The sequence below is a fragment of the Chiloscyllium plagiosum genome, unplaced genomic scaffold (assembly GCF_037043375.1).
Source record: "Chiloscyllium plagiosum isolate Xiang-an unplaced genomic scaffold, Cpla_swu_hap1 HiC_scaffold_3, whole genome shotgun sequence".
NCBI lineage: Eukaryota > Metazoa > Chordata > Chondrichthyes > Orectolobiformes > Hemiscylliidae > Chiloscyllium > Chiloscyllium plagiosum.
In genome coordinates this window covers 165,748,278-165,774,362 of record NW_028270141.1, presented here as the reverse complement: position 1 = coordinate 165,774,362, position 26,085 = coordinate 165,748,278, and the positions used below count along the sequence as shown (strand labels likewise).

The 26,085-nt window shown below is 51.0% G+C and overlaps 1 protein-coding gene across 1 annotated transcript in view; it reads right to left on the bottom strand.

The window, feature by feature from the left end:
• Window positions 1-26,085, bottom strand: part of LOC148151809 (microtubule-actin cross-linking factor 1, isoforms 6/7-like) — a gene marked incomplete at its 3' end in the record, with an annotated part of 121,407 nt that overhangs the window by 62,931 nt on the left and 32,391 nt on the right. Inside the window, exons 5-7 of the mRNA XM_087976863.1 lie at window positions 21,935-22,090; window positions 20,632-20,838; window positions 12,165-12,284 (exon numbers count right to left, since the gene is read on the bottom strand). Coding sequence (XP_087832989.1) covers window positions 12,165-12,284; window positions 20,632-20,838; window positions 21,935-22,090 — 483 coding nt within the window. The remainder of the gene's footprint in view (window positions 1-12,164; window positions 12,285-20,631; window positions 20,839-21,934; window positions 22,091-26,085) is intronic.

Here is a 26,085-nt window from a genome sequence, read left to right as displayed (position 1 = left end):
GGGGCACATGGAAAGTAAACAGGGCAGACGGTGTAAACAGGGCACACGGAGTGAACATGGGCACACGGAAAGTGAACGGGGCACACGCAAAGTGAACAGGAAACACGGAAAGTGAACGGGGCACACGCAAAGTGAACGGGGCACATGGAAAGTAAACGGGGCACACAGAAAGTAAACAGGGCACACGGAAAGTGAACGGGGCACACGCAAAGTGAACAGGAAACACGGAAAGTGAACGGGGCACACGCAAAGTGAACGGGGCACACGGGAAGTAAACGGGGCACATGGAGTGAACAGGGCACACGGAGTGAACGGGGCACACGCAAAGTGAACGGGGCACACGGAGTGAACGGGACACACAGAAAGTGAACGGGGCACACACAAAGCGAACGGGGCACACGCAAAGTGAACCAGGCACACAGAGTGAACGGGGCACACGGAGTGAACGGGGCACATGGAAAGTGAACGGGGCACACGGAAAGTAAGGCGGGGCACACGCAAAGTGAACCAGGCACACAGAGTGAACGGGCCACACGGAGTGAACGGGGCACACGGAGTGAACGGGGCACATGGAAAGTGAACAGGGCATACGGAGTGAACGGGGCACATGGAGTGAACAGGGTACACGCAAAACGAACAGGGCACACGCAAAGTGAATGGGGCACACGCAAAGTGAATAGGACACACGGAGTGAACGGGTCACACGCAAAGTGAACGGGGCACATGCAAAGTGAACCGCGCACACAGAGTGAATGTGGCACATGGAAAGAGAACGGGGCACACGCAAAGTGAATGGGGCACACGGAGTGAACGGGGCACACGGAATGAACAGGGCACATGGAAAGTGAACGGGGCACATGGAAAGTGAACAGGGCATACGGAGTGAACGGGGCACATGGAGTGAACAGGGTACACGCAAAACGAACAGGGCACACGCAAAGTGAATGGGGCACACGCAAAGTGAATGAGACACACGCAAAGTGAATAGGACACACGGAGTGAACGGGTCACACGCAAAGTGAACGGGGCACATGCAAAGTGAACGGGGCACATGGAAAGCAAACGGGGCACTCGGAAAGTAAACGGGGCACACGGAAAGTGAATGGGGCACACGGAAAGTGAACAGGAAACATGGAAAGTGAACGGGGCACACGGAGTGAACGGGGCACACGCAAAGTGAACGGGGCACACGCAAAGTGAACGGGGCACACGGAGAGTAAATGGGGCACACGGAAAGTGAACGGGGCACACGGAGTGAACGGGGCACACGTAAAGTGAATGGGGCACACGGAAAATGAACAGGGCACACAGAAAGTAAACGGGGCACACGGAAAGTGAACGGGGCACACGGAAAGTGAATGGGGCACATGGAAAGTGAATGGGGCACACGGAAAGTGAATGGGGCACACGGAAAGTAAACAGGGCACACGGTGTGAACAGGCCACACAGAGTGAACATGGGCACACGGAATGTGAACGGGGCACACGCAAAGTGAACGGGGCATACGCAAAGTGAACGGGGCACACGGAAAGTAAACGGGGCACACGGAAAGTGAATGGGGCACACGGAAAGTGAACAGGAAACACGGAAAGTGAATGGGGCACACGGAATGAACGGGGCACACGCAAAGTGAACGGGGCACACGCAAAGTGAACGGGGCACACGGGAAGTAAACAGGGCACATGGAGTGAACAGGGCACACGGAGTGAACGGGGCACACGCAAAGTGAATGGGGCACACGGAAAATGAACAGGGCACACGGAGTGAACAGGGCACACGCAAAGTGAATGGGGCACACGGAGTGAACGGGGCACACGTAAAGTGAATGGGGCACACGGAAAATGAACAGGGCACACGGAGTGAACAGGGCACACGCAAAGTGAACGGGGCACACAGAGTGAACGGGGCATACGGAAAGTGAACGGGGCACACACAAAGCGAATGGGGCACACGGAAAGTGAACAGGGCACACAGAGTGAACGGGGCACACGTAAAGTGAATGGGGCACACGGAGTGAACGGGACACACAGAAAGTGAACGGGGCACACGGAAAATGAACAGGGCACACGGAGTGAACAGGACACACAGAAAGTGAACGGGGCACACGGAAAGTGAATGGGGCACACGGAAAGTGAACAGGAAACACAGAAAGTGAATGGGGCACACGGAAAGTGAATGGGGCACACGGAAAGTAAACAGGGCAGACGGTGTAAACAGGGCACATGGAGTGAACATGGGCACACGGAAAGTGAATAGGGCACACGCAAAGTGAACAGGAAACACGGAAAGTGAACGGGGCACACGCAAAGTTAACGGGGCACATGGAAAGTAAACGGGGCACACCGAAAGTAAACAGGGCACACGGAAAGTGAATGGGGCACACGGAAAGTGAACAGGAAACACGGAAAGTGAATGGGGCACACGGAGTGAACAGGGCACACGCAAAGTGAACGGGGCAGACGCAAAGTAAACGGGGTACATGGAGTGAACAGGGCACACGGAGTGAACGGGGCACACGGAAAGTGAATGGGGCACACGGAAAATGAACAGGGCACACGGAGTGAACGGGGCACACGCAAAGTGAACGGAGCACACGCAAAGTGAACGGGGCACATGGGAAGTAAACGGGGCACATGGAGTGAACGGGGCACACGGAGTGAACAGGGCACACGTAAAGTGAATGGGGCACACGGAAAATGAACAGGGCACACGGAAAGTAAACGGGGCACATGGAAAGTGAATGGGGCACACGGAAAGTGAATGGGGCACATGGAAAGTGAATGGGGCACACGGAAAGTGAATGGGGCACACAGAAAGTAAACAGGGCACACGGTGTGAACAGGGCACAGGGAGTGAACATGGGCACATGGAATGTGAACAGGGCACACGCAAAGTGAACGGGGCACACGCAAAGTGAACGGGGCACACGGAAAGTAAACGGGGCACACGGAAAGTGAATGGGGCACACGGAAAGTGAACAGGAAACACGGAAAGTGAATGGGGCACACGGAGTGAACGGGGCACACGCAAAGTGAACGGGGCACACGGGAAGTAAACAGGGCACATGGAGTGAACAGGGCACACGGAGTGAACGGGGCACACGCAAAGTGAATGGGGCACACGGAAAATGAACAGGGCACACGGAATGAACAGGGCACACGTAAAGTGAACGGGGCACACGGAGTGAACGGGGCACACGTAAAGTGAATGGGGCACACGGAGTGAACGGGGCACACGTAAAGTGAATGGGGCACACGGAAAATGAACAGGGCACACGGAGTGAACGGGGCATACGCAAAGTGAACGGGGCACACGGAGTGAACGGGGCATACGGAAAGTGAACGGGGCACACACAAAGTGAACGGGGCACACGGAAAATGAACAGGGCACACGGAGTGAACAGGGCACACGCAAAGTGAACGGGGCTCACGGAGTGAACGGGACACACAGAAAGTGAACAGGGCACACACAAAGTGAACGGGGCACACGGAAAATGAACAGGGCACACGGAGTGAACAGGGCACACGCAAAGTGAACGGGGCTCACGGAGTGAACGGGACACACAGAAAGTGAACAGGGCACACACAAAGTGAACGGGGCACATGGAAAGTGAATGGGGCACACGGAAAGTAAACAGGGCAGACGGTGTAAACAGGGCACACGGAGTGAACATGGGCACACGGAAAGTGAACGGGGCACACGCAAAGTGAACAGGAAACACGGAAAGTGAACGGGGCACACGCAAAGTGAACGGGGCACATGGAAAGTAAACGGGGCACACAGAAAGTAAACAGGGCACACGGAAAGTGAACGGGGCACACGCAAAGTGAACAGGAAACACGGAAAGTGAACGGGGCACACGCAAAGTGAACGGGGCACACGGGAAGTAAACGGGGCACATGGAGTGAACAGGGCACACGGAGTGAACGGGGCACACGCAAAGTGAACGGGGCACACGGAGTGAACGGGACACACAGAAAGTGAACGGGGCACACACAAAGCGAACGGGGCACACGCAAAGTGAACCAGGCACACAGAGTGAACGGGGCACACGGAGTGAACGGGGCACATGGAAAGTGAACGGGGCACACGGAAAGTAAGGCGGGGCACACGCAAAGTGAACCAGGCACACAGAGTGAACGGGCCACACGGAGTGAACGGGGCACACGGAGTGAACGGGGCACATGGAAAGTGAACAGGGCATACGGAGTGAACGGGGCACATGGAGTGAACAGGGTACACGCAAAACGAACAGGGCACACGCAAAGTGAATGGGGCACACGCAAAGTGAATAGGACACACGGAGTGAACGGGTCACACGCAAAGTGAACGGGGCACATGCAAAGTGAACCGCGCACACAGAGTGAACGTGGCACATGGAAAGAGAACGGGGCACACGCAAAGTGAATGGGGCACACGGAGTGAACGGGGCACACGGAATGAACAGGGCACATGGAAAGTGAACGGGGCACATGGAAAGTGAACAGGGCATACGGAGTGAACGGGGCACATGGAGTGAACAGGGTACACGCAAAACGAACAGGGCACACGCAAAGTGAATGGGGCACACGCAAAGTGAATGAGACACACGCAAAGTGAATAGGACACACGGAGTGAACGGGTCACACGCAAAGTGAACGGGGCACATGCAAAGTGAACGGGGCACATGGAAAGCAAACGGGGCACTCGGAAAGTAAACGGGGCACACGGAAAGTGAATGGGGCACACGGAAAGTGAACAGGAAACATGGAAAGTGAACGGGGCACACGGAGTGAACGGGGCACACGCAAAGTGAACGGGGCACACGCAAAGTGAACGGGGCACACGGAGAGTAAATGGGGCACACGGAAAGTGAACGGGGCACACGGAGTGAACGGGGCACACGTAAAGTGAATGGGGCACACGGAAAATGAACAGGGCACACAGAAAGTAAACGGGGCACACGGAAAGTGAACGGGGCACACGGAAAGTGAATGGGGCACATGGAAAGTGAATGGGGCACACGGAAAGTGAATGGGGCACACGGAAAGTAAACAGGGCACACGGTGTGAACAGGCCACACAGAGTGAACATGGGCACACGGAATGTGAACGGGGCACACGCAAAGTGAACGGGGCACACGCAAAGTGAACGGGGCACACGGAAAGTAAACGGGGCACACGGAAAGTGAATGGGGCACACGGAAAGTGAACAGGAAACACGGAAAGTGAATGGGGCACACGGAATGAACGGGGCACACGCAAAGTGAACGGGGCACACGCAAAGTGAACGGGGCACACGGGAAGTAAACAGGGCACATGGAGTGAACAGGGCACACGGAGTGAACGGGGCACACGCAAAGTGAATGGGGCACACGGAAAATGAACAGGGCACACGGAGTGAACAGGGCACACGCAAAGTGAATGGGGCACACGGAGTGAACGGGGCACACGTAAAGTGAATGGGGCACACGGAAAATGAACAGGGCACACGGAGTGAACAGGGCACACGCAAAGTGAACGGGGCACACAGAGTGAACGGGGCATACGGAAAGTGAACGGGGCACACACAAAGCGAATGGGGCACACGGAAAGTGAACAGGGCACACAGAGTGATCGGGGCACACGGAGTGAACGGGACACACAGAAAGTGAACGGGGCACACGTAAAGTGAATGGGGCATACGGAGTGAACGGGACACACAGAAAGTGAACGGGGCACACACAAAGTGAACGGGGCACACGGAAAATGAACAGGGCACACGGAGTGAACAGGGCACACGGAAAGTGAACGGGGCGCACGGAGTGATCGGGACACACAGAAAGTGAACGGGGCACACGGAAAGTGAATGGGGCACACGGAAAGTGAACAGGAAACACAGAAAGTGAATGGGGCACACGGAAAGTGAATGGGGCACATGGAAAGTGAATGGGGCACACGGAAAGTAAACAGGGCAGACGGTGTAAACAGGGCACATGGAGTGAACATGGGCACACGGAAAGTGAATAGGGCACACGCAAAGTGAACAGGAAACATGGAAAGTGAACGGGGAACACGCAAAGTTAACGGGGCACATGGAAAGTAAACGGGGCACACCGAAAGTAAACAGGGCACACGGAAAGTGAATCGAGCACACGGAGTGAACGGGGCACACGGAGTTAACAGGGCACACGCAAAGTGAACTGGGTACATGGAAAGTGAACGGTGCACACGGAAAGTGAACGGGGCACATGGTGTGAATGGGGCACATGGAATGTGAACAGGGCACATGGAGTGAACGGGGCACACGGAAAGTGAATGGGGCACACGGAGTGAATTGGGCACACACAAAGTGAACGGGGCACACGGAAAGTGAACGGGACACATGGAAAGTGAACTGGTCACACGGAAAGTGGGCACACGGAAAGTGAACGGGCACACGGAAAGTGAACGGGACACGTGGAAAGTGAACTGGGCACACGCAAAGTGAACGGGACACATGGAAAGTGAACGGGACACGTGGAAAGTGAATGGGGCACACGGAAAGTGAACGGGGCACACGGAAAGTGAATGGGGCACACGGAAAGTGAACAGGAAACACAGAAAGTGAATGGGGCACACGGAAAGTGAATGGGGCACACGGAAAGTGAATGGGGCACACGGAAAGTAAACAGGGCAGACGGTGTAAACAGGGCACACGGAGTGAACATGGGCACACGGAATATGAATGGGGCACACGCAAAGTGAACAGGAAACACGGAAAGTGAACGGGGCACACGCAAAGTGAACGGGGCACATGGAAAGTAAACGGGGCACACCGAAAGTAAACAGGGCACACGGAAAGTGAATGGGGCACACGCAAAGTGAACAGGAAACACGGAAAGTGAATGGGGCACACGGAGTGAACGGGGCACACGCAAAGTGAACGGGGCACACGGAAAGTGAATGGGGCACACGGAAAGTGAACAGGGCACACGGAGTGAACGGGGCACACGCAAAGTGAATGGGGCACACGGAAAATGAACAGGGCACACGCAAAGTGAACGGGGCACACGGAGTGAACGGGACACACAGAAAGTGAACGGGGCACACGGAGTGAACGGGACACACAGAAAGTAAACGGGGCACACGCAAAGTGAACCAGGCACACAGAGTGAACGGGGCACACGGAGTGAACGGGGCACATGGAGTGAACAGGGCACACGGAAAGTAAGGGGGGGCACACGCAAAGTGAATGGGGCACACGGAAAGTGAATGGGGCACACGGAGTGAACGGGGCACACGGAGTGAACAGAGCACACGCAAAGTGAATGGGGCACACGGAAAGTGAATGGGGCACATGGAAAGTGAATGGGGCACATGGAAAGTAAACGGGGTACACAGAGTGAACGGGGCACACGGAGTGAACAGAGCACACGGAATGTGAACAGGAAACACGGAAAGTGAACGGGGCACACGGAGAGTAAATGGGGCACACGGAAAGTGAATAGGACACACAGACTGAACGGGGCACACGCAAAGTGAACGGGTACATGCAAAGTGAATGGGGCACACGGAAAGTGAATGGGGCACATGGAAAGTGAATGGGCCACACAGAAAGTGAATAGGATACACGGACTGAACGGGGCACACGCAAAGTGAACGGGTACATGCAAAGTGAATGGGGCACACGGAAAGTGAATGGGGCACACGGAGTGAATGGGGCACACGAAGTGAACATGGGCACACGGAAAGTGAATGGGGCACATGGAAAGTGAACAGGAAACACGGAAAGTGAACGGGGCACACGGAAAGTGAACAGGAAACACGGAAAGTGAACGGGGCACAAGCAAAGTGAACGGGGCACATGGAAAGCAAACGGGGCACTCGGAAAGTAAACGGGGCACACGGAAAGTGAATGGGGCACACGGAAAGTGAACAGGAAACATGGAAAGTGAACGGGGCACACGGAGTGAACGGGGCACACGCAAAGTGAACGGGGCACACGCAAAGTGAACGGGGCACACGGAGAGTAAATGGGGCACACGGAAAGTGAACGGGGCACACGGAGTGAACGGGGCACACGTAAAGTGAATGGGGCACACGGAAAATGAACATGGCACACGGAAAGTAAACGGGGCACACGGAAAGTGAATGGGGCACATGGAAAGTGAATGGGGCACACGGAAAGTGAATGGGGCACACGGAAAGTAAACAGGGCACACGGTGTGAACAGGCCACACAGAGTGAACATGGGCACACGGAATGTGAACGGGGCACACGCAAAGTGAACGGGGCACACGCAAAGTGAACGGGGCACACGGAAAGTAAACGGGGCACACGGAAAGTGAATGGGGCACACGGAAAGTGAACAGGAAACACGGAAAGTGAATGGGGCACACGGAATGAACGGGGCACACGCAAAGTGAATGGGGCACACGGAAAATGAACAGGGCACACGGAGTGAACAGGGCACACGCAAAGTGAATGGGGCACACGGAGTGAACGGGGCACACGTAAAGTGAATGGGGCACACGGAAAATGAACAGGGCACACGGAGTGAACAGGGCACACGCAAAGTGAACGGGGCACACAGAGTGAACGGGGCATACGGAAAGTGAACGGGGCACACACAAAGCGAATGGGGCACACGGAAATTGAACAGGGCACACAGAGTGAACGGGGCACACGTAAAGTGAATGGGGCACACGGAGTGAACGGGACACACAGAAAGTGAACGGGGCACACGGAAAATGAACAGGGCACACGGAGTGAACAGGACACACAGAAAGTGAACGGGGCACACACAAAGTGAACGGGGCACACGGAAAGTGAATGGGGCACACGGAAAGTGAACAGGAAACACAGAAAGTGAATGGGGCACACGGAAAGTGAATGGGGCACACGGAAAGTAAACAGGGCAGACGGTGTAAACAGGGCACATGGAGTGAACATGGGCACACGGAAAGTGAATAGGGCACACGCAAAGTGAACAGGAAACACGGAAAGTGAACGGGGAACACGCAAAGTTAACGGGGCACATGGAAAGTAAACGGGGCACACCGAAAGTAAACAGGGCACACGGAAAGTGAATGGGGCACACGGAAAGTGAACAGGAAACACGGAAAGTGAATGGGGCACACGGAGTGAACAGGGCACACGCAAAGTGAACGGGGCAGACGCAAAGTAAACGGGGTACATGGAGTGAACAGGGCACACGGAGTGAACGGGGCACACGCAAAGTGAATGGGGCACACGGAAAATGAACAGGGCACATGGAGTGAACAGGGCACACGCAAAGTGAACGGGGCACACGGAGTGAACGGGACACACAGAAAGTGAACGGGGCACACGGAGTGAACGGGACACACAGAAAGTGAACGGGGCACACACAAAGCGAACGGGGCACACGGAAAGTAAACGGGGCACACGCAAAGTGAACCAGGCACACAGAGTGAACGGGGCACACGGAGTGAACGGGGCACATGGAAAGTGAACAGGGCAAATGGGAAGAGAACGGGGCGCACGGAAAGTAAGCGGGGGCACACGCAAAGTGAACCAGGCACACAGAGTGAACGGGGCACACGGAAAGTGAATGGGGCACACGGAAAGTGAACGGGGCACACGGAGTGAACGGGGCACAGGGAGTGAACAGAGCACATGGAACGTGAAAGGGACACATGGAGTGAACAGGGCACATGGAAAGTGAACGGGGCACACGCAAAGTGAATGGGGCACACGGAAAGTGAATGGGGCACACGCAAAGTGAATGGGGCACACGGAAAGTGAACGGGGCACACGCAAAGTGAATGGGGCACATGGAAAGTGAATGGGGCACACTGAAAGTGAATGGGGCACACAGAGTGAACGGGGCACACGGAGTGAACGGGGCACATGGAGTGAACAGGGTACACCCAAAACGAACAGGGTACACGCAAAGTGAATGGGGCACACGCAAAGTGAATGAGACACACGCAAAGTGAATAGGACACACGGAGTGAACGGGTCACACGCAAAGTGAACGGGGCACATGCAAAGTGAACCGCGCACACAGAGTGAACGTGGCACATGGAAAGAGAACGGGGCACACGCAAAGTGAATGGGGCACACGGAGTGAACGGGGCACACGGAGTGAACAGGGCACACGCAAAGTGTACTGGGTACATGGAAAGTGAACGGTGCACACGCTAAGTGAACGGGGCACACGGAAAGTGAACGGGGCACATGGTGTGAATGGGGCACATGGAAAGTGAACATGGCACATGGAGTGAACGGGGCACATGCCAAGTGAATGGGGCACACGGAAAGTGAACAGCGCACACACAAAGTGAACGGGGCACACGGAAAGTGAACGGGACACATGGAAAGTGAACTGGGCACACGGAAAGTGGGCACACGGAAAGTGAACGGGCACATGGAAAGTGAACGGGACACGTGGAAAGTGAACTGGGCACACGCAAAGTGAACGGGACACATGGAAAGTGAACGGGACACGTGGAAAGTGAACTGGGCACACGCAAAGTGAACGGGACACATGGAAAGTGAACGGGACACGTGGAAAGTGAACTGGGCACACGCAAAGTGAACGGGACACATGGAAAGTGAACGGGACACGTGGAAAGTGAACTGGGCACACGGAAAGTGAACGGGACACACGGAAAGTGAACGGGGCACATGGAAAGTGAACGGGGCACACGGAAAGTGAACAGGACACACGGAAAGTGAACGGGGCACATGGAGTGAATGGGGCACACGGAAAGTGAACGGGGCACACGGAAAGTGAACGGGGTGCTTGGGGAGTGAAAAGTTCTGAAGGGGAGTGAACGTGATACCTTTTGGTTGATAGATAGGCTTTGGGGAGCCAATTGGCCATCTCTTACATAAACACAGGGTTGATGATCTGATTGTCCTTCCCCTTGGCTGGATCATTATTTGATTCTATGATTTCTTGTCAGTTGGTGAGTGATAGTTTCACCAGAAAAAAAATCAATTGCTCTATCATTGCAAGTTGTTCAGTGTTATTGCCCATATTCCAATCAATTTAATCAGGTCCATTTTTCCTGAAGGTTGCTGCACAGGTGGAAAGAGTGGTCAAGAAGGCATATGGTATGCTTGCCTTAATTGGACGGGGTATTGAGTATAAGAGCTGGCAGGTCATGTTAAAATTGTACAAGACATTGGTTTGGCCGCATTTTGAATACTGTGTACAGTTCTGGTCGCCACATTACCAATAGGATGTGGACGCTTTGGAGAGGATGCAGAGAAGGTTTACGAAGATGTTGCCTGGTATGGAAGGTGCTAGCTATGAAGAGAGGCTGAGTAGGTTAGGTTTATTTTCACTAGAAAAAAGGAGATTGAGGGGAGACCTGACTGAGGTTTACAAAATCACGAAGGGTATAGACAGGGTGGATAGAGACAAGCTTTTGCCCAGGGTAAAGGATTCAATAACGAGGGGTCATGCTTTCAAGGTGAGAGGTGGAAAGTTTAAGGGGGATGCACGCAGCAAGTACCTCACACAGAGGGTGGTGGGTGTCTGGAACGCGTTGCCAGCAGAGGTGGTAGAGGCAGACACGTTAGATTCATTTAAGATGTGTCTGGTCAGATGCATGAGTAGGTGGGGAGCAGAGGGATACAAATGCTTAGGAATTGGGCAACAGGTTTAGTCAGTGGATTTGGATCGGCTCAGGCTTGGAGGGCTGAAGGGCCTGTTCTTGGGCTGTAAACTTTCTTTGTTCTTCCACCAACTGAGATTAGATTAGATTCTCTACACTATGGAAACAGGCCATTTGGCCCAACAAGTCCACACTGACCCTCTGAAGAGTAACCCACCCAGACCCATCCCTTATCCAAATTTACCCCTGACTCCTGCACCTCACACTATGGGCAATTTAGCATGGCCAATTCACCTCACCTGCACATCTTTGTGACTGTGGGAGGAAACCGAAGAATCCAGGGGAAACCCACGCAGACACAGGGAGAATGTGCACACTCCACACAGACAGTTACTCAAGGCTGGAATTGAATCTGAGTCCCTGGCGCTCTGAGGCAGCAGTGCTAACCACTGAGCCACCGTGCCAGCCATAAAGGATTCATTTCCATGAAAGACTCTCCTTGAACCTCTGCCTTTGTGTGAGGTGTGGTGACCCTCAGATTAAACCATCACCTGTCATCTCCGTCCGTAGTGAGCGACAGCCCGATGTGATTATGGCAACTTTCTGTGATGCTGACCTGTTGCTGGGTGAGCTGCTGTTTAATGTCATTGTTGTCGACAGCAATGTCCTTCTGAGCCTCAAGATGCTGATCCACTTCATCCATCCAACTTTGTAGCATCTTCCTTGACTCACTGAACTGCAAAGACAAGCATCACAGGGTCAAACAGTCCAATTCTCAACAAGAATGGGGGCAGGGTTAACACAGAATCATAGAATTGATATGATGCAGGAGGGGGCCATTTGGTCCATCCAATCTGCACTGCAAACCGCATTAGCCAGTTACAATCTCATCATTGTGAGGCAGGTCGTGCCTCACAAACCTTATTGAATTCTTTGAAAAGGTGACGAAGGAGGTTGATGAGGGGAAAGCGGTAGATGTGGTATATATGGATTTTAGTAAGGCGTTTGATAAGGTTCCCCATGGTAGGCTACTGCAGAAAATACGGAGATATGGCATTGAGGGTGAGTTGGAGGTTTGGATTAGGAATTGGCTGGATGGAAGAAGACAGAGGGTAGTAGTTGATGGCAAAGTTTCTTCATGGAGTGCCGTCACTAGCGGTGTTCCGCAAGGATCTGTTTTGGGACCATTGCTGTTTGTCATTTTTATAAATGACCTGGAAGAGGGGTTAGAAGGTTGGGTGAGCAAGTTTGCGGATGATACGAAAGTCGGAGGAGTTGTTGACAGTGAGGAAGGATGTGGCAGGTTACAGCAGGATATAGAGAAGCTGCAGAGCTGGGCAGAAAGGTGGCAAATGGAATTCAATGTAGCTAAGTGTGAGGTGATTCACTTTGGGAAGAATAACAAAAAGATGGGGTACTGGGCTAATGGTCGGATACTTGGTAGTGTGGATGAGCAGAGGGATCTTGGTGTCCATGTACACAGATCTCTGAAAGTTGCCACCCAGGTAAATAGTGCAGTGAGGAAGGCATATGGCGTACTGGCTTTTATTGGTAGAGGAATTGAGTTCCGGAGTCCTGAGGTCATGATGCAGTTGTATAAGACTCTGGTGCGGCCGCATCTGGAATATTGAGTGCAGTTTTGGTCGCCATACTATAGGAAGGATGTGGAGGCACTGGAACGGGTGCAGAGGAGGTTTACCAGGATGTTGCCTGGTATGGAAGGAAGATCGTATGAGGAAAGACTGAGACACTTGGGGCTGTTTTCATTAGAGAAAAGAAGGTTTAGGGGTGACTTGATTGAGGTGTACAAGATGATTAGGGGGTTAGATAGGGTTGACAGTGTGAACCTTTTCCCGCGTATGGAGTCGGGTATTACAAGGGGGCATAGCTTTAAATTAAGGGGGGGTAGATATAGGACTGAAGTTAGGGGTAGGTTCTTCACTCAGCGAGTCGTAAGTTCATGGAATGCCCTGCCAGTAGCAGTGGTGGACTCTCCCTCTTTATGGGCATTTAAGCGGGCATTGGATAGGTATATGGAGGATAGTGGGTTAGTATAGGTTAGGTGGGCTTGGATCGGCGCAACATCGAGGGCCAAAGGGCCTGTACTGCGCTGTATTCTTCTATGTTCTATGTTCTATCATGTTATCACTGCCATAGTACTTAGTGCAGCTTCCATTCCCACTCAGTCTGGGGTTTGTGAGAAATGATCTGAGTTTCACAGAGGATGAGAGCATTCTCCAGCCTGATGTTAAAGGGAATATGATGATATTTATGAAGTGCACTGTAAGCTCTGTGTCTGTTTTTTTTTCCCTGCCTTTAAAAACAGAGCCACAAGGATCAAAAAAATCTGTTGTTAGTCACAGAAATTTACCCAGAGCTGCTGCATCATTTCACAGTGAGGAATTTGCTTCCTCATCTTGTCAACTGTGTGTTTTGAGGTGATGGGATCCTGCAGTGTACAGCCAATCAGGAGCTAGAGAGTTGTTCACAAGTGAGACCTATGGATCCCAGCTAACGGAGCGGGTTGGCCCTAGAAACAAGTTACAGGCTCACTGACACAGAGAGAGAGAGAGAGAGAGAGACATACACACACAAACAGGAGGGTATGCTGTTCTCCCCAGCAGAAGCTGCCTCTTCTCTGCAGTAGAAAAAAACTCCAGTCAAATTAACTGGTTACTTTTCCTGCAGCAGTTGCTGTGACTTTTAAATTGATAAACAGATTGGTCAGGTGGACAGATCAGTGACAGATGGAATTTATTCTGTTAAAGGCCAATTTTGAGGGTATTAGGCAAGAACTTTCGAAAGCTGATTGGAGGCTGGAAAATGGGAAGCCTTCAGAAATGAGATAACAAGAATCCAGAGAAAGTATATTCCTGTCAGGGTGAAAGGGAAAGCTGGTAACTATAGGGAATGCTGGATGACTAAAGAAATTGAGGGTTTGGTTAAGAAAAAGAAGGAAGCATATGTCAGGTATAAACAGGATAGATCGAGTGAATCCTTAGAAGAGTATAAAGGCAGTAGGAGTATACTTATGAGGGAAATCAGGAGGGCAAAAAGGGGACATGAGATAGCTTTGACAAATAGAATTAAGGAGAATCCAAAGGGTTTTTACAAATACATTAAGGACAAAAGGGTAACTAGGAAGAGAATAGGGCCCCTCAAAGATCAGCAAGGCAGCCTTTGTGTGGAGCCACAGAAAATGGGGGAGATACTAAATGAATATTTTGCATCAGTATTTACTGTGGAAAAGGATATGGAAGATATAGACTGTAGGGAAATAGATGGTGACATCTTGCAAAATGTCCAGATATACAGAGGAGGAAGTGCTGGATGTCTTGAAACGGTTAAAGGTGGATAAATCCCAGGACCTGATCAGGTGCACCCGAGAACTGTGTGGGAAGCCAGAGAAGTGATTGCTGGGCCTTTTGCTGAGATATTTGTATCATCGATAGTCACAGGTGAGGTGCCGGAAGACTGGAGGTTGGCAAACGTGGTGCCACTGTTTAAGAAGGGTGGTAAGGACAATCCAGGGAACTATAGACCGGTGAGCCTGATGTTGGTGGTGGGCAAGTTGTTGGAGGGAATCCTGAGGGACAGGATGTACATGTATTTGGAAAGGCAAGGATTGATTAGGGATAGGAGAAAGTGAGGACGCAGATGCTAGGGATCAGAGCTTAAAAATGTGTTGCTGGAAAAGCGCAGCAGGTCAGGCAGCATCCAAGGAGAAGGAGAATCGACGTTTCGGCATAAGCCTGAAGAAGGGCTTATGCCTGAAACGTCGATTCTCCTTCTCCTTTGATGCTGCCTGACCTGCTGCGCTTTTCCAGCAACTAATTAGGGATAGTCAACATGGCTTTGTCTGTGGAAAATCATGTCTCACAAACTTGATTGAGTTTTTTGAAGAACTAACAAAGAAGATTGATGAGGGCAGAGCAGTAGATGTGATCTATATGGACCTCAGTAAGGCATTCGACAAGGTTCCCCATGGGACACTGGTTAGCAAGGTTCGATCTCATAGAATACAAGGAGAACTAGCCATTTGGATACAGAACTGGCTCAAAGGTAGAAGACAGAGGGTGGTGGTGGAGAGTTGTTTTTCAGACTGGTGGCCTGTGACCAGTGGAGTGCTACAAGGATCGGTGCTGGGCCCTCTACTTTTTGTCATTTACATAAATGATTTGGATGCGAGCATAAGAGGTACAGTTAGTAAGTTTGCAGATGACACCAAAATTGGAGGTGTAGTGGACAGCGAAGAGGGTTACCTCAGATTACAACAGGATCTGGACCAGATGGGCCAATGGGCTGAGAAGTGGCAGATGAAGTTTAATTCAGATAAATGTGAGGTGCTGCATTTTGGGAAAGCAAATCTTAGCAGGATTTATACACTTAATGGTAAGGTCCTAGGGAGTGTTGCTCAACAAAGAGACCTTGGAGTGCAGGTTCATAGCTCCTTGAAAGTGAAGTCGCAGGTAGATAGGATAGTGAAGAAGGCGTTTGGTATGCTTTCCTTTATTGGTCAGAGTATTGAGTACAGGAGTTGGGAGGTCATGTTGCGGCTGTACAGGACATTGGTTAGGCCACTGTTGGAATATTGCGTGTAATTCTGGTCTCCTTCCTATCAGAAAGATGTTGTGAAACTTGAAAGGGTTCAGAAAAGATTTACAAGGATGTTGCCAGGGTTGGAGGATCTGAGCTACAGGGAGAGGCTGAACAGGCTGGGGCTGTTTTCCCTGGAGCGTCAGAGGCTGAGGGGTGACTTTATAGAGGTTTATAAAATCGTGAGGGGCATGGATAGGATAAATAGACAAAGTATTTTCCCTGGGGTCGGGGAGTCCAGAACTAGAGGGCATAGGTTTAGGGTGAGAAGGGAAAGATATAAAAGAGACCTAAGGGGCAACGTTTTCACGCAGAGGGTGGTATGTGTATGGAATGAGCTGCCAGAGGAAGTGGTGGAGGCTGGTACAATTGCAACATTTAAGAGGCATTTGGATGGGTATATGAATAGGAAGGGTTTGGAGGGATATGGGCCGAGTGCTGGCAGGTGGGAACTAGATTGGGTTGGGATGTCTGGTCGGCATGGACAGGTTGGACCGAAGGGTCTGTTTCCGTGCTGTACATCACTATGACTATAAAAGTGAAGTGATGCACTTGGAAGAAGGAACAAGCGAAGGGAGTACTCAGTGAATGGCAGGACACTAGGAAACTCAGAGGGATCATACAGTCAGAATCCTACAGCATGGAGACAGGCCTTTTGGTCCAAATGGATCCATGCCGACCAAAACATCCATCCACGCTAGCCCCATTTCCCTGCACTTGGCCCTGATGAAGGGCTTCTGCCTGATTCTCCTGCTCCTTGGATGCTGCCTGACCGGCTGTGCTTTTCCAGCACCACACACTTCGACTCTGACTCCAGCATCTACAGTCCTCACTTTCTCCATATCCTTGTAAACCTTTCCTATCCATGTCTATGTCCAAATGCCTTTTAAATGTTATTAATGTACCCGCCTCAACCACTTCCTCTGGCACCCTCTGTGTAAAAACAGTTGTCCCTTGGGTTGCCTTTTATTCTTTCCCCTCTCACCTTAAACTGATGCCCTCTAGTCCTCGATTCCCCAACCCTGGGAAAAAGACTGAGTGCATTCACCCTATCCCGGCCTTTCATGATCTTATACATCTCTATAATGTTCCCCCCTCAGTCTCCTACGCTCGAAAGGAAAATGTCCTAGCTTGTCCAACCTCTCCCTAAAACTCAGACCATGGAGTCCAGACAATATCCTTGTAAATTTCTTCTGCGTTCTTTCTAGATTAGTAACGTCCTTCCTACAACAAGGTGACCAAAGCTGAACGCAATACTCCAAGCGTGGTCTCACCAACATCCTGGATAACAGCAACATAACTTCCCAACTTCTATACTCAATGACCTGACTGATAAGAGCCAGTCTACCAAAAGCCTTCATCATTGCCCTGTCAACCTGGGACACCACTTTCAGAGAACTGTGAACCTGAACTCCAAGGTCCCTCTGTTCCATGACACTCCTTAAGGCCCTACCATTCACCGTGAAATTCCTACCTTGATTTGACTTTCCAAAATGCAAGACCTCACACTTATCTACATTTGCCGAGAGGTGCGAGGGAGGAACGAAGGACTTCTGGGGAGTTTTTAAGTGGGTGAGATCTAAACCTGAGACCCTACACCATAGGAGAAAGTGAGGACTGCAGATGCTGGATATCAGAGCTGAAAAATGTGTTGCTGGAAAAGCGCAGCAGGTCAGGCAGCATCCAGGGAACAGGAGAATCGACGTTTCGGGCATGAGCCCTTCTTGCTGAAGAACGTCGATTCTCCTGCTCCTTGGATGCTGCCTGACCTGCTGCGCTTTTCCAGCAACACATTTTCAACCCTACACCATAGGGCCTCCCTCCTACCCACCTCCTCTAACCTTACTAAGAGTCTGAAAACTAGGTAAGTTTTCAGGTTTCTCTTTTTTTTTCCTTCTCTTCCTTTGTTTAGTTCTGCGTGGGCTTTCAGAATATCGGGATATGGATGTCAGGGTAGTTGCGTGTTCCTCCTGCAGAATGTGGCAGGTGAGGGACATTTGCGGGAAGTGCGCCCAACGCCAGCTCCTCGAAAACTGAGTTGGGGAACTGGAGCTGGAGCTGGATGAACTATGGATCATCCGGGAGTCTGAGGGGGAAATTGAGAGGATGGACAGGGAAGTGATCACTCCCCAGATACAAGATAAGGACAGCTGGATTACTGTCACGGGGACGAAAGGGAACCGATGGTCAGAGCAGAGATCCCCTGTGGCCGTTCCCCTCAGCAATAAGTATACCGTTTTGGATACTGCTGGTGGAGTCAGCCTGCCAGGGGTAAGCCATAGTTGTCAGGTCTCTGGCACTGAGCCTGGCACTGTGGCTCAGAAGGGAAGGGTGGGAAATAGAAAAGCGCTAGTAATAGGGGACTCAATAGTTAGACGGATTGACAGGAGATTTTGTGGTCAGGAACGGGACTCCCGGAAGGTACGTTGCCTCCCTGGTGCCAGGGTCCGGGATGTCGCCGATCGGGTCTACAAGATTCTAAAGGGGGAGGGGGAGCAGCCAGAAATCGTGGTACATATCGGCACCAATGATACAGCCAGGAAAGGGATTGAGGATCTGAAAAGTGACTACAGAGCGTTAGGTTGGAAGCTGAAGAGCAGGACGAGTAGAGTGGTGATCTCAGGATTGCTACCGGTGCCACGAGATAGTGAGATGAGGAACAGTCAGCAAATGTAGCTTAACACGTGGCTGTGAGGCTGGTGCAGGAGGGAGGGCTTCAGATACCTAGACCATTGGGATACCTTCTGGGGAAGGTGGGACCTGTACATGAAGGACGGGTTGCACCTGAACTGGAGGGGCACAAATGTCCTGGGTGGGAGATTTGCTCGTGCGATTCGGAAGGGTTTAAACTAGTTTGGCAGCGGGGTGGGAATTGGAGCCACATGTCTGAGAGGGGGTCAGTTGCAGACAGGACAGTGGTAGGATGTAGTGAATCTATCGGGAAGGTTTCTCACGCAATGAAACAAAGGGATCGTTAAAGTGTGTCTGCTTTAACTCAAGGAGTATCAGAAGAAAGAATGATAAACTTAGAGCATGGATCAGTACATGGGGCTATGATGTTGGGGGCATAATGGAGACATGGGTTTGGAATTTCAGAAATCGGTTGGCTGACAGAAGGCAGAGAGTGGTTGTAGATGAAAAGTATTCTGCCTGGAGGTCAGTGTTGAATGGGGTCTCGCAGGGTTCTCTGCTCTTTGTAGTTTTTATAAATGACTTGGATGAGGAGGTTGAGGGGTGGGTTAGTAATTTTGCAGATGACACAAAGGTTGGAGGTATCATCGATAGTATCGAGGGCTACTGCAGGCTGCAGCGAGACATAGACAGGATGCAGAGCTGGGCTGAGAAATGGCAGATGGAGTTCAACCTGGATAAATGTGAAGTGATGCATTTTGGAAGGTTGAACTCGAATGCTGAATATAGGATTAAAGACAGGATTCTTGGCAGTGTGGAGGAACAGAGGGATCTGGGTGTGCAAGTACATAGATCCCTCAAAGTTGCCACCCAAGTGGATAGGGTTGTTTAGAAAGCATATGGTGTTTTGGCTTTCATTAACAGGGTTTAAGAGCCGTGAGGTTTTGCTACAGCTCTACGAGTCCCTGGTGAGACCACACTTGGAATATTGTGTCCAGTTCTGGTCGCCCTACTATAAGAAAGATACAGGCTTTGGAGAGGGTGGAAAGAAGGTTTAGCAGGATGCTGCCTGGACTGGAGGGCTTGTCTTATGAAGAAAGGTTGACAAAGCTCTGACTTTTCTCTCTGGAGGAAGAGAGCAGACCTGATCGAGGTGTACAAAATAATAAGAGGAATAGATAGAGTCAATAGCCAGAGACTTTCCCCCAGGGCAGGATTGACTGGTGCGAGAAGTCATAGCTTGAAGATATTAGGAGAAAGTTATAGAGGTGATGTCAGAGGTAGGTTCTTTACGCAGAGAGTTGTGAATGCATGGAATGTGTTGCCAGCGGTGGTGGTGGAAGCAGAGTCATTGGGGACATTTAAGCGAGTGCTGGACATGCTCATGGATAGCAGTGAGTTGACGGGTGCGTAGGTTAAGTTACTATATTTTACATTAGGATTAATCCTCGGCACAACATCGTGGGCCAAAGGAAATGTTCTGTGCTGTACTTTTCTATGTTCGATGATCCTGAGTGCACCCAGCTCCAGCTCCCCCTCACGGTCTCCCAGGAGCTGCAGCTGGGTGCACTTCCCACACACGTGTAGTCATCAGGGATGATGGAAGTTAACCTGAGCTCCCACATCCTGCAGGAGGAACGTGTGACTGCCCTAAGTGCCATCTTAAAGTCTAAAAAGGAAAGTGAAAGGACTTTCCCTGAGCTTACCTGCACTTATTGCTGATCTGCTGCTGGCTGAACCCTCTCAAGCCAGGGCCTTACTTCTTATTCTACTACCAACAGTTTTGGAATAGCACATCTCTCTACCCCTCTGCTTTTTTTTGGTTCGAGGAGGAAGGAAACACTACAGTGTATTACCTGTTGGGCATGTTTTCTGGCCTCCTGGAGAGACTGCTCTCGTTGGCTGGTACACTGTGTAAGTTTTGCCCATTTCTCCCGTACGGTGCCCATCACGTTCTGAATGAGACAGCGATGCTGCTTGCTGCTGCAATCCCTCAGAGGCTCTGAGCATTGTTCCAGGGTGTTCAGCTGTGCAGAGTGCAAGGCTACATCACTGCTGAACCGCTACAGAGAGAGAGAGAGAGAGATGGCAGCCATTACACACACAACTGCATCGCTACCCAATCCATGTACCCGATTTCTGTACCTAATCCCCACACTCACTATCTAGATTAGATTAGATTCCCTACAGCGTGGAAACAGGCCCTTCAGCCCAACAAGTCCACACCGACCCTCTGAACAGTAACCCACCCAGACCCATTTCCCTCTGGCTAATGCAGCTAACACTGTGGGCAATTTAGCCTGGTCAATTCACCTGGCCTGGGAGAAAATTGGAGCACCCGGAGGAAACCCACACAGACACAGGGAGAACGTGCACACTCCACATAGACAGTCACCTGAGGCTGAAATAGAACCGGGTCCCTGGGGCTGTGAGGCAGCAGTGCTAACCACTGAGCCACAGTGCCACTCCACCTGATCCCTGCACCCGATCCCTGCACTCACTGTACCTGATCACTGCCTCTAAGATAGTGACTGTTCAGGCGCCAGTGTCCTGTTAACCCATGTGGTACAAAGAAAGAGCACACGGTGTTGGGGGATAATATATTAGCATGGAGAGAGGATTGGCTAACTACAAGAAAACGGAGAGTGGGGATAAGATGGAATCTCCAGGATAGCAACCTGTAAATAGTGGAGTCCCACAGGGTCAGTGCTCAGCCCACAATTATTTCTAATCTGTATGAAGACAGAGGTAAATGTGCACTCACAAAGTCTGTGAGTGACACAAGATTAGGTGGGAAGGTAAGCGATGAGGATAACACATGGTTTGTGGACAGATATAGACAGGTTAAACGAATGGGAACCGTGTAGCAGATGGGGCATAATGTGGTGAAATGTGAGCTTATGCACTTTGGCAGGAAGAATAGAGGAGTTGAATATTATTTAAAGACTGGAGGAAGTTGCTTCATCAAGGGAGTTGAGAGTCCTTGTGCATATATTACACAAAGCCAGCATTCTAGTTCAGTGGCTAATAGAGAAAGTGAATGGAGTGTTGTCCTTTAATACTGAACCCACCCCAGGGTGATTCTGTGCCATCAGATAACAGTTGGCCACAGTGTGATGGGGAGGTGGAATGGACTGTGTTTCTCCCAGGACAGGTCACCTGGTGATCCTGGATCTGTATTGTGATGGACTCCTGGATCAGACTCGGAGCTGGAGCCTTATTCAACACGTTCATGGCATCTTCTATCCAGCCAATCAGCTCCTGGGCGTTGCTATGGAATTGAGTCTCCAAGGTTACTCGTTCAGATAGTCTCACCTGGCAATTTAAACCAATCAAAACACAGTTTATATATGATCAATTCTTTCATGGTCAACCTAACAGAAAGGGTAATCAGGGAGAGACAGGAATAGGAAGACAGGGTGGGGGTTGTGGAGGATTGGCAGAGTTATACAGTATAGAAACAAGCCCTTCAGCCCACTGTGCCAAGTTAACCAACCAACACTAATCCCATTACCTGCACTTGGTCCAGAGCCTACTACACCCTGGCATGTTAAACTCTCATCCAGATAGTTCTTCAATGTTGTGAGAGTACCTGCCTCCACCACCCTCTCAGTCAGCACGGTCCATATATCCACCACCCTCTCAGTCAGCATGGTCCATATATCCACCACCCTCTCAGTCAGCACGGTTCATATACCCACCGCCCTCTCAGTCAGCATGGTCCATATATCTACCACCCTCTCAGTCAGCACGGTCCATATATCCACCACCCTCTCAGTCAGCACGGTCCATATATCCACCACCCTCTCAGTCAGCACGGTCCATATATCCACCACCCTCTCAGTCAGCACGGACCATATATCCACCACCCTCTCAGTCAGCACGGTCCATATATCCACCACCCTCTCAGTCAGCACGGTCCATATATCCACCACCCTCTCAGTCAGCACGGACCATATATCCACCACCCTCTCAGTCAGCACGGTCCATATATCCACCACCCTCTCAGTCAGCACGGACCATATATCCACCGCCCTCTCAGTCAGCACGGACCATATATCCACCGCCCTCTCAGTCAGCACGGTCCATATATCCACCGCCCTCTCAGTCAGCACGGTTCATATATCCACCACCCTCTCAGTCAGCATGGTCCATATATCCACCACCCTCTCAGACAGCACGGTCCATATATCCACCACCCTTTCAGTCAGCACGGACCATATATCCACCACCCTTTCAGTCAGCACGGACCATATATCCACCACCCTCTCAGTCAGCACGGTCCATATATCCACCACCCTCTCAGTCAGCATGGTCCATATATCCACCACCCTCTCAGACAGCACGGTCCATAAATCCACCACCCTCTCAGTCAGCATGGTCCATATATCCACCACCCTCTCAGTCAGCATGGTCCATATAGCCACCACCCTCTCAGTCAGCACGGTCCATATATCCACTACCCTCTCAGTCAGCACGGTCCATATATCCACCACCCTCTCAGTCAGCACGGTCCATATATCCACCACCCTCTCAGTCAGCACGGTTCATATATCCACCACCCTCTCAGTCAGCACGGACCATATATCCACTACCCTCTCAGTCAGCACGGTCCATATATCCACCACCCTCTCAGTCAGCACGGTTCATATATCCACCACCCTCTCAGACAGCACGGACCATATATCCACCACCCTCTCAGTCAGCACGGTCCATATATCCACCGCCCTCTCAGTCAGCACGGTCCATATATCCACCACCCTCTCAGTCAGCACGGTCCATATATCCACCGCCCTCTCAGTCAGCACGGACCATATACCCACCACCCTCTCAGTCAGCACGGACCATATATCCACCACCCTCTCAGTCAGCATGGTCCATATATCCACTACCCTCTCAGTCAGCACGGTCCATATATCCACTACCCTCTCAGTCAGCACGGTCCATATATCCACCACCCTCTCAGTCAGCATGGTCCATATATCCACCACCCTCTCAGTCAGCACGGTCCATATATCCACTACCCTCTCAGTCAGCATGGTCCATATATCCACCACCCTCTCAGTCAGCACGGTCCATATATCCACCACCCTCTCAGACAGCACGGTCCATATATCCACCACCCTCTCAGTCAGCATGGTCCATATATCCACCACCCTCTCAGTCAGCACGGTCCATATATCCACTACCCTCTCAGTCAGCACGGTCCATATATCCACCACCCTCTCAGTCAGCACGGTCCATATATCCACCACCCTCTCAGTCAGCACGGTTCATATATCCACCACCCTCTCAGTCAGCACGGTCCATATATCCACCACCCTCTCAGTCAGTACGGTCCATATATCCACTACCCTCTCAGTCAGCACGGTCCATATATCCACTACCCTCTCAGTCAGCACGGTCCATATATCCACCACCCTCTGGGTGAGAACATTCTTTTTCAGATCTCCTCATAACCACTTCCTCCTCACCTTAAACTGTTGCCCTCTGCTCTTTGACACATCTGCAATGGGGAAAAGGTTTTCACAATTATAATGCCTCAATGCTGCCCCTCAGCCTCCTCTGCTCCAAGGAGAACAGTCCCAGTCTATCCAGTCTCCCCTCATAACTGAGGCTTTCCATCCCAGGCAACATGCTGATGAAAATTCTACACCCTCTCCAGTCCTTCTGATATGTGGCCATCAGAAGGAGTTTTTGATCTGTGCCCTAAGCAAATGCGTTTTAAAATTGTAAGCAGACTTCCCTGCTCCAACACTCTACACCCCAGTTAATGAAAGCAAGCAACCCACATGCCTTCGCCATACTGTCCCCCTGTGCTGACACTTTCAGAAAAATCAAAAATACAGACTTGTAACCAAAGTCCCTTTGTTCCTCAGTGCTCCCCAGGGAGCTACTATTCATCCTTCCCTTATTATATCTTCCAAAATTTGTTGCCTCACACTTCTCAGGATAAAATTCCATCTGCCAATGCTCTGCCCAATTTACCAGCTGATTAATATCAGACTGTTGCCTGAGACCTAGGAGAAAGTGAGGGGTGCAGATGCTGGAGATCAGAGTCGAGAGTGTGGCGCTGGAAAAGCACGGCAGGTCGGACAGCATCCGAAATGGCATTCTGCTGAAGGGCGGCACTGTGGCTCAGTGGTTAGCACTGCTGCCTCACAGTGCCAGGGACACAGGTTCGATTCCAGCCTCAGGTGACTGACTGTGTGGAGTTTGCACATTCTCCCCGTGTCTGCGTGGGTTTCCTCTGGGTGCTCTGGTTTCCTCCCACAATCCAAAGACATGTAGGTTGGATCAATTGACCATGATAAATTGCCCATAGTGTCAGGGGCAAATAGGGGAATGGGTTTGGGTGGGTTACTCTTTGGACGGTCAGTGTGGACTTGTTGGACTGAAGGGCCTGTTTCCACACTAGGGATTTTAATTCACACTCTTCAACTGTAGCCTGAGACCATCCTCCTCACTATCAACGACACCCATCAATTTTCCAGTCATCTGCATACTTACTAATTATACCATCCACATTTACATCCAAGTGGTTAATGTACATAGCAAAGAGCAAGAGTCCCAGCACTGATCCCTGTTGTAGACCACTGGTCACAGGCTTCCAATTAAAAACAGCCCTCCGCCATCACCCTTTGCCTCCTGTTTGTAAATCAGTTTTGGATCCAGTTTGGCAGCTTGCATTGAATTTACACCCTAGAATGTGGTGCTTGCTGGAACATTGAGTAAGTCCAGAAGAACGAGGAGCAGAAGTAGGCCATCTGACCCTTTGAGCCTGCTCCACCATTCAATAAGATCATGGGTGATCTTTTGATAGCCTCAGCTCCACTTACCCACCCACTCACCAGAACCCTTGATTCCTTTACTGTTCAAAAATCTATCCAGCTAGGGAATTCCACAGCTTCACAACCCTCTGGGTGAAGAAATCTGCTCCCTCTAATCTTGAGGCTGTGCCCTCTTGTCCTAGTTTCACCTGCCAGTGGAAACATCTTCTCTACTTCCATCTTATCGATTCCCTTCATTATTTTATGTTTCTATCAGATTCCCCCTCATTCTCCTGAATTCCAATGAATATAATCCCAGTCTACTCAGTCTCTCCTCATAAACCAACCCCCTCAACTCCAGAATAAACCTAGTGAACCTCCTCTGCAGCCCTTTGAGTGCCAGGAGGAGATAGACAGATAGATTTTTAATGAGTAAAGGTTGAAAGGTTAAGGAGAGTGGGCAGGAAGGTGTGGTTGGGATTGAGATGAGACCAGCCATGATCATATTAAATCATGGAGCAGGCTCGAGGGGCTGAATGG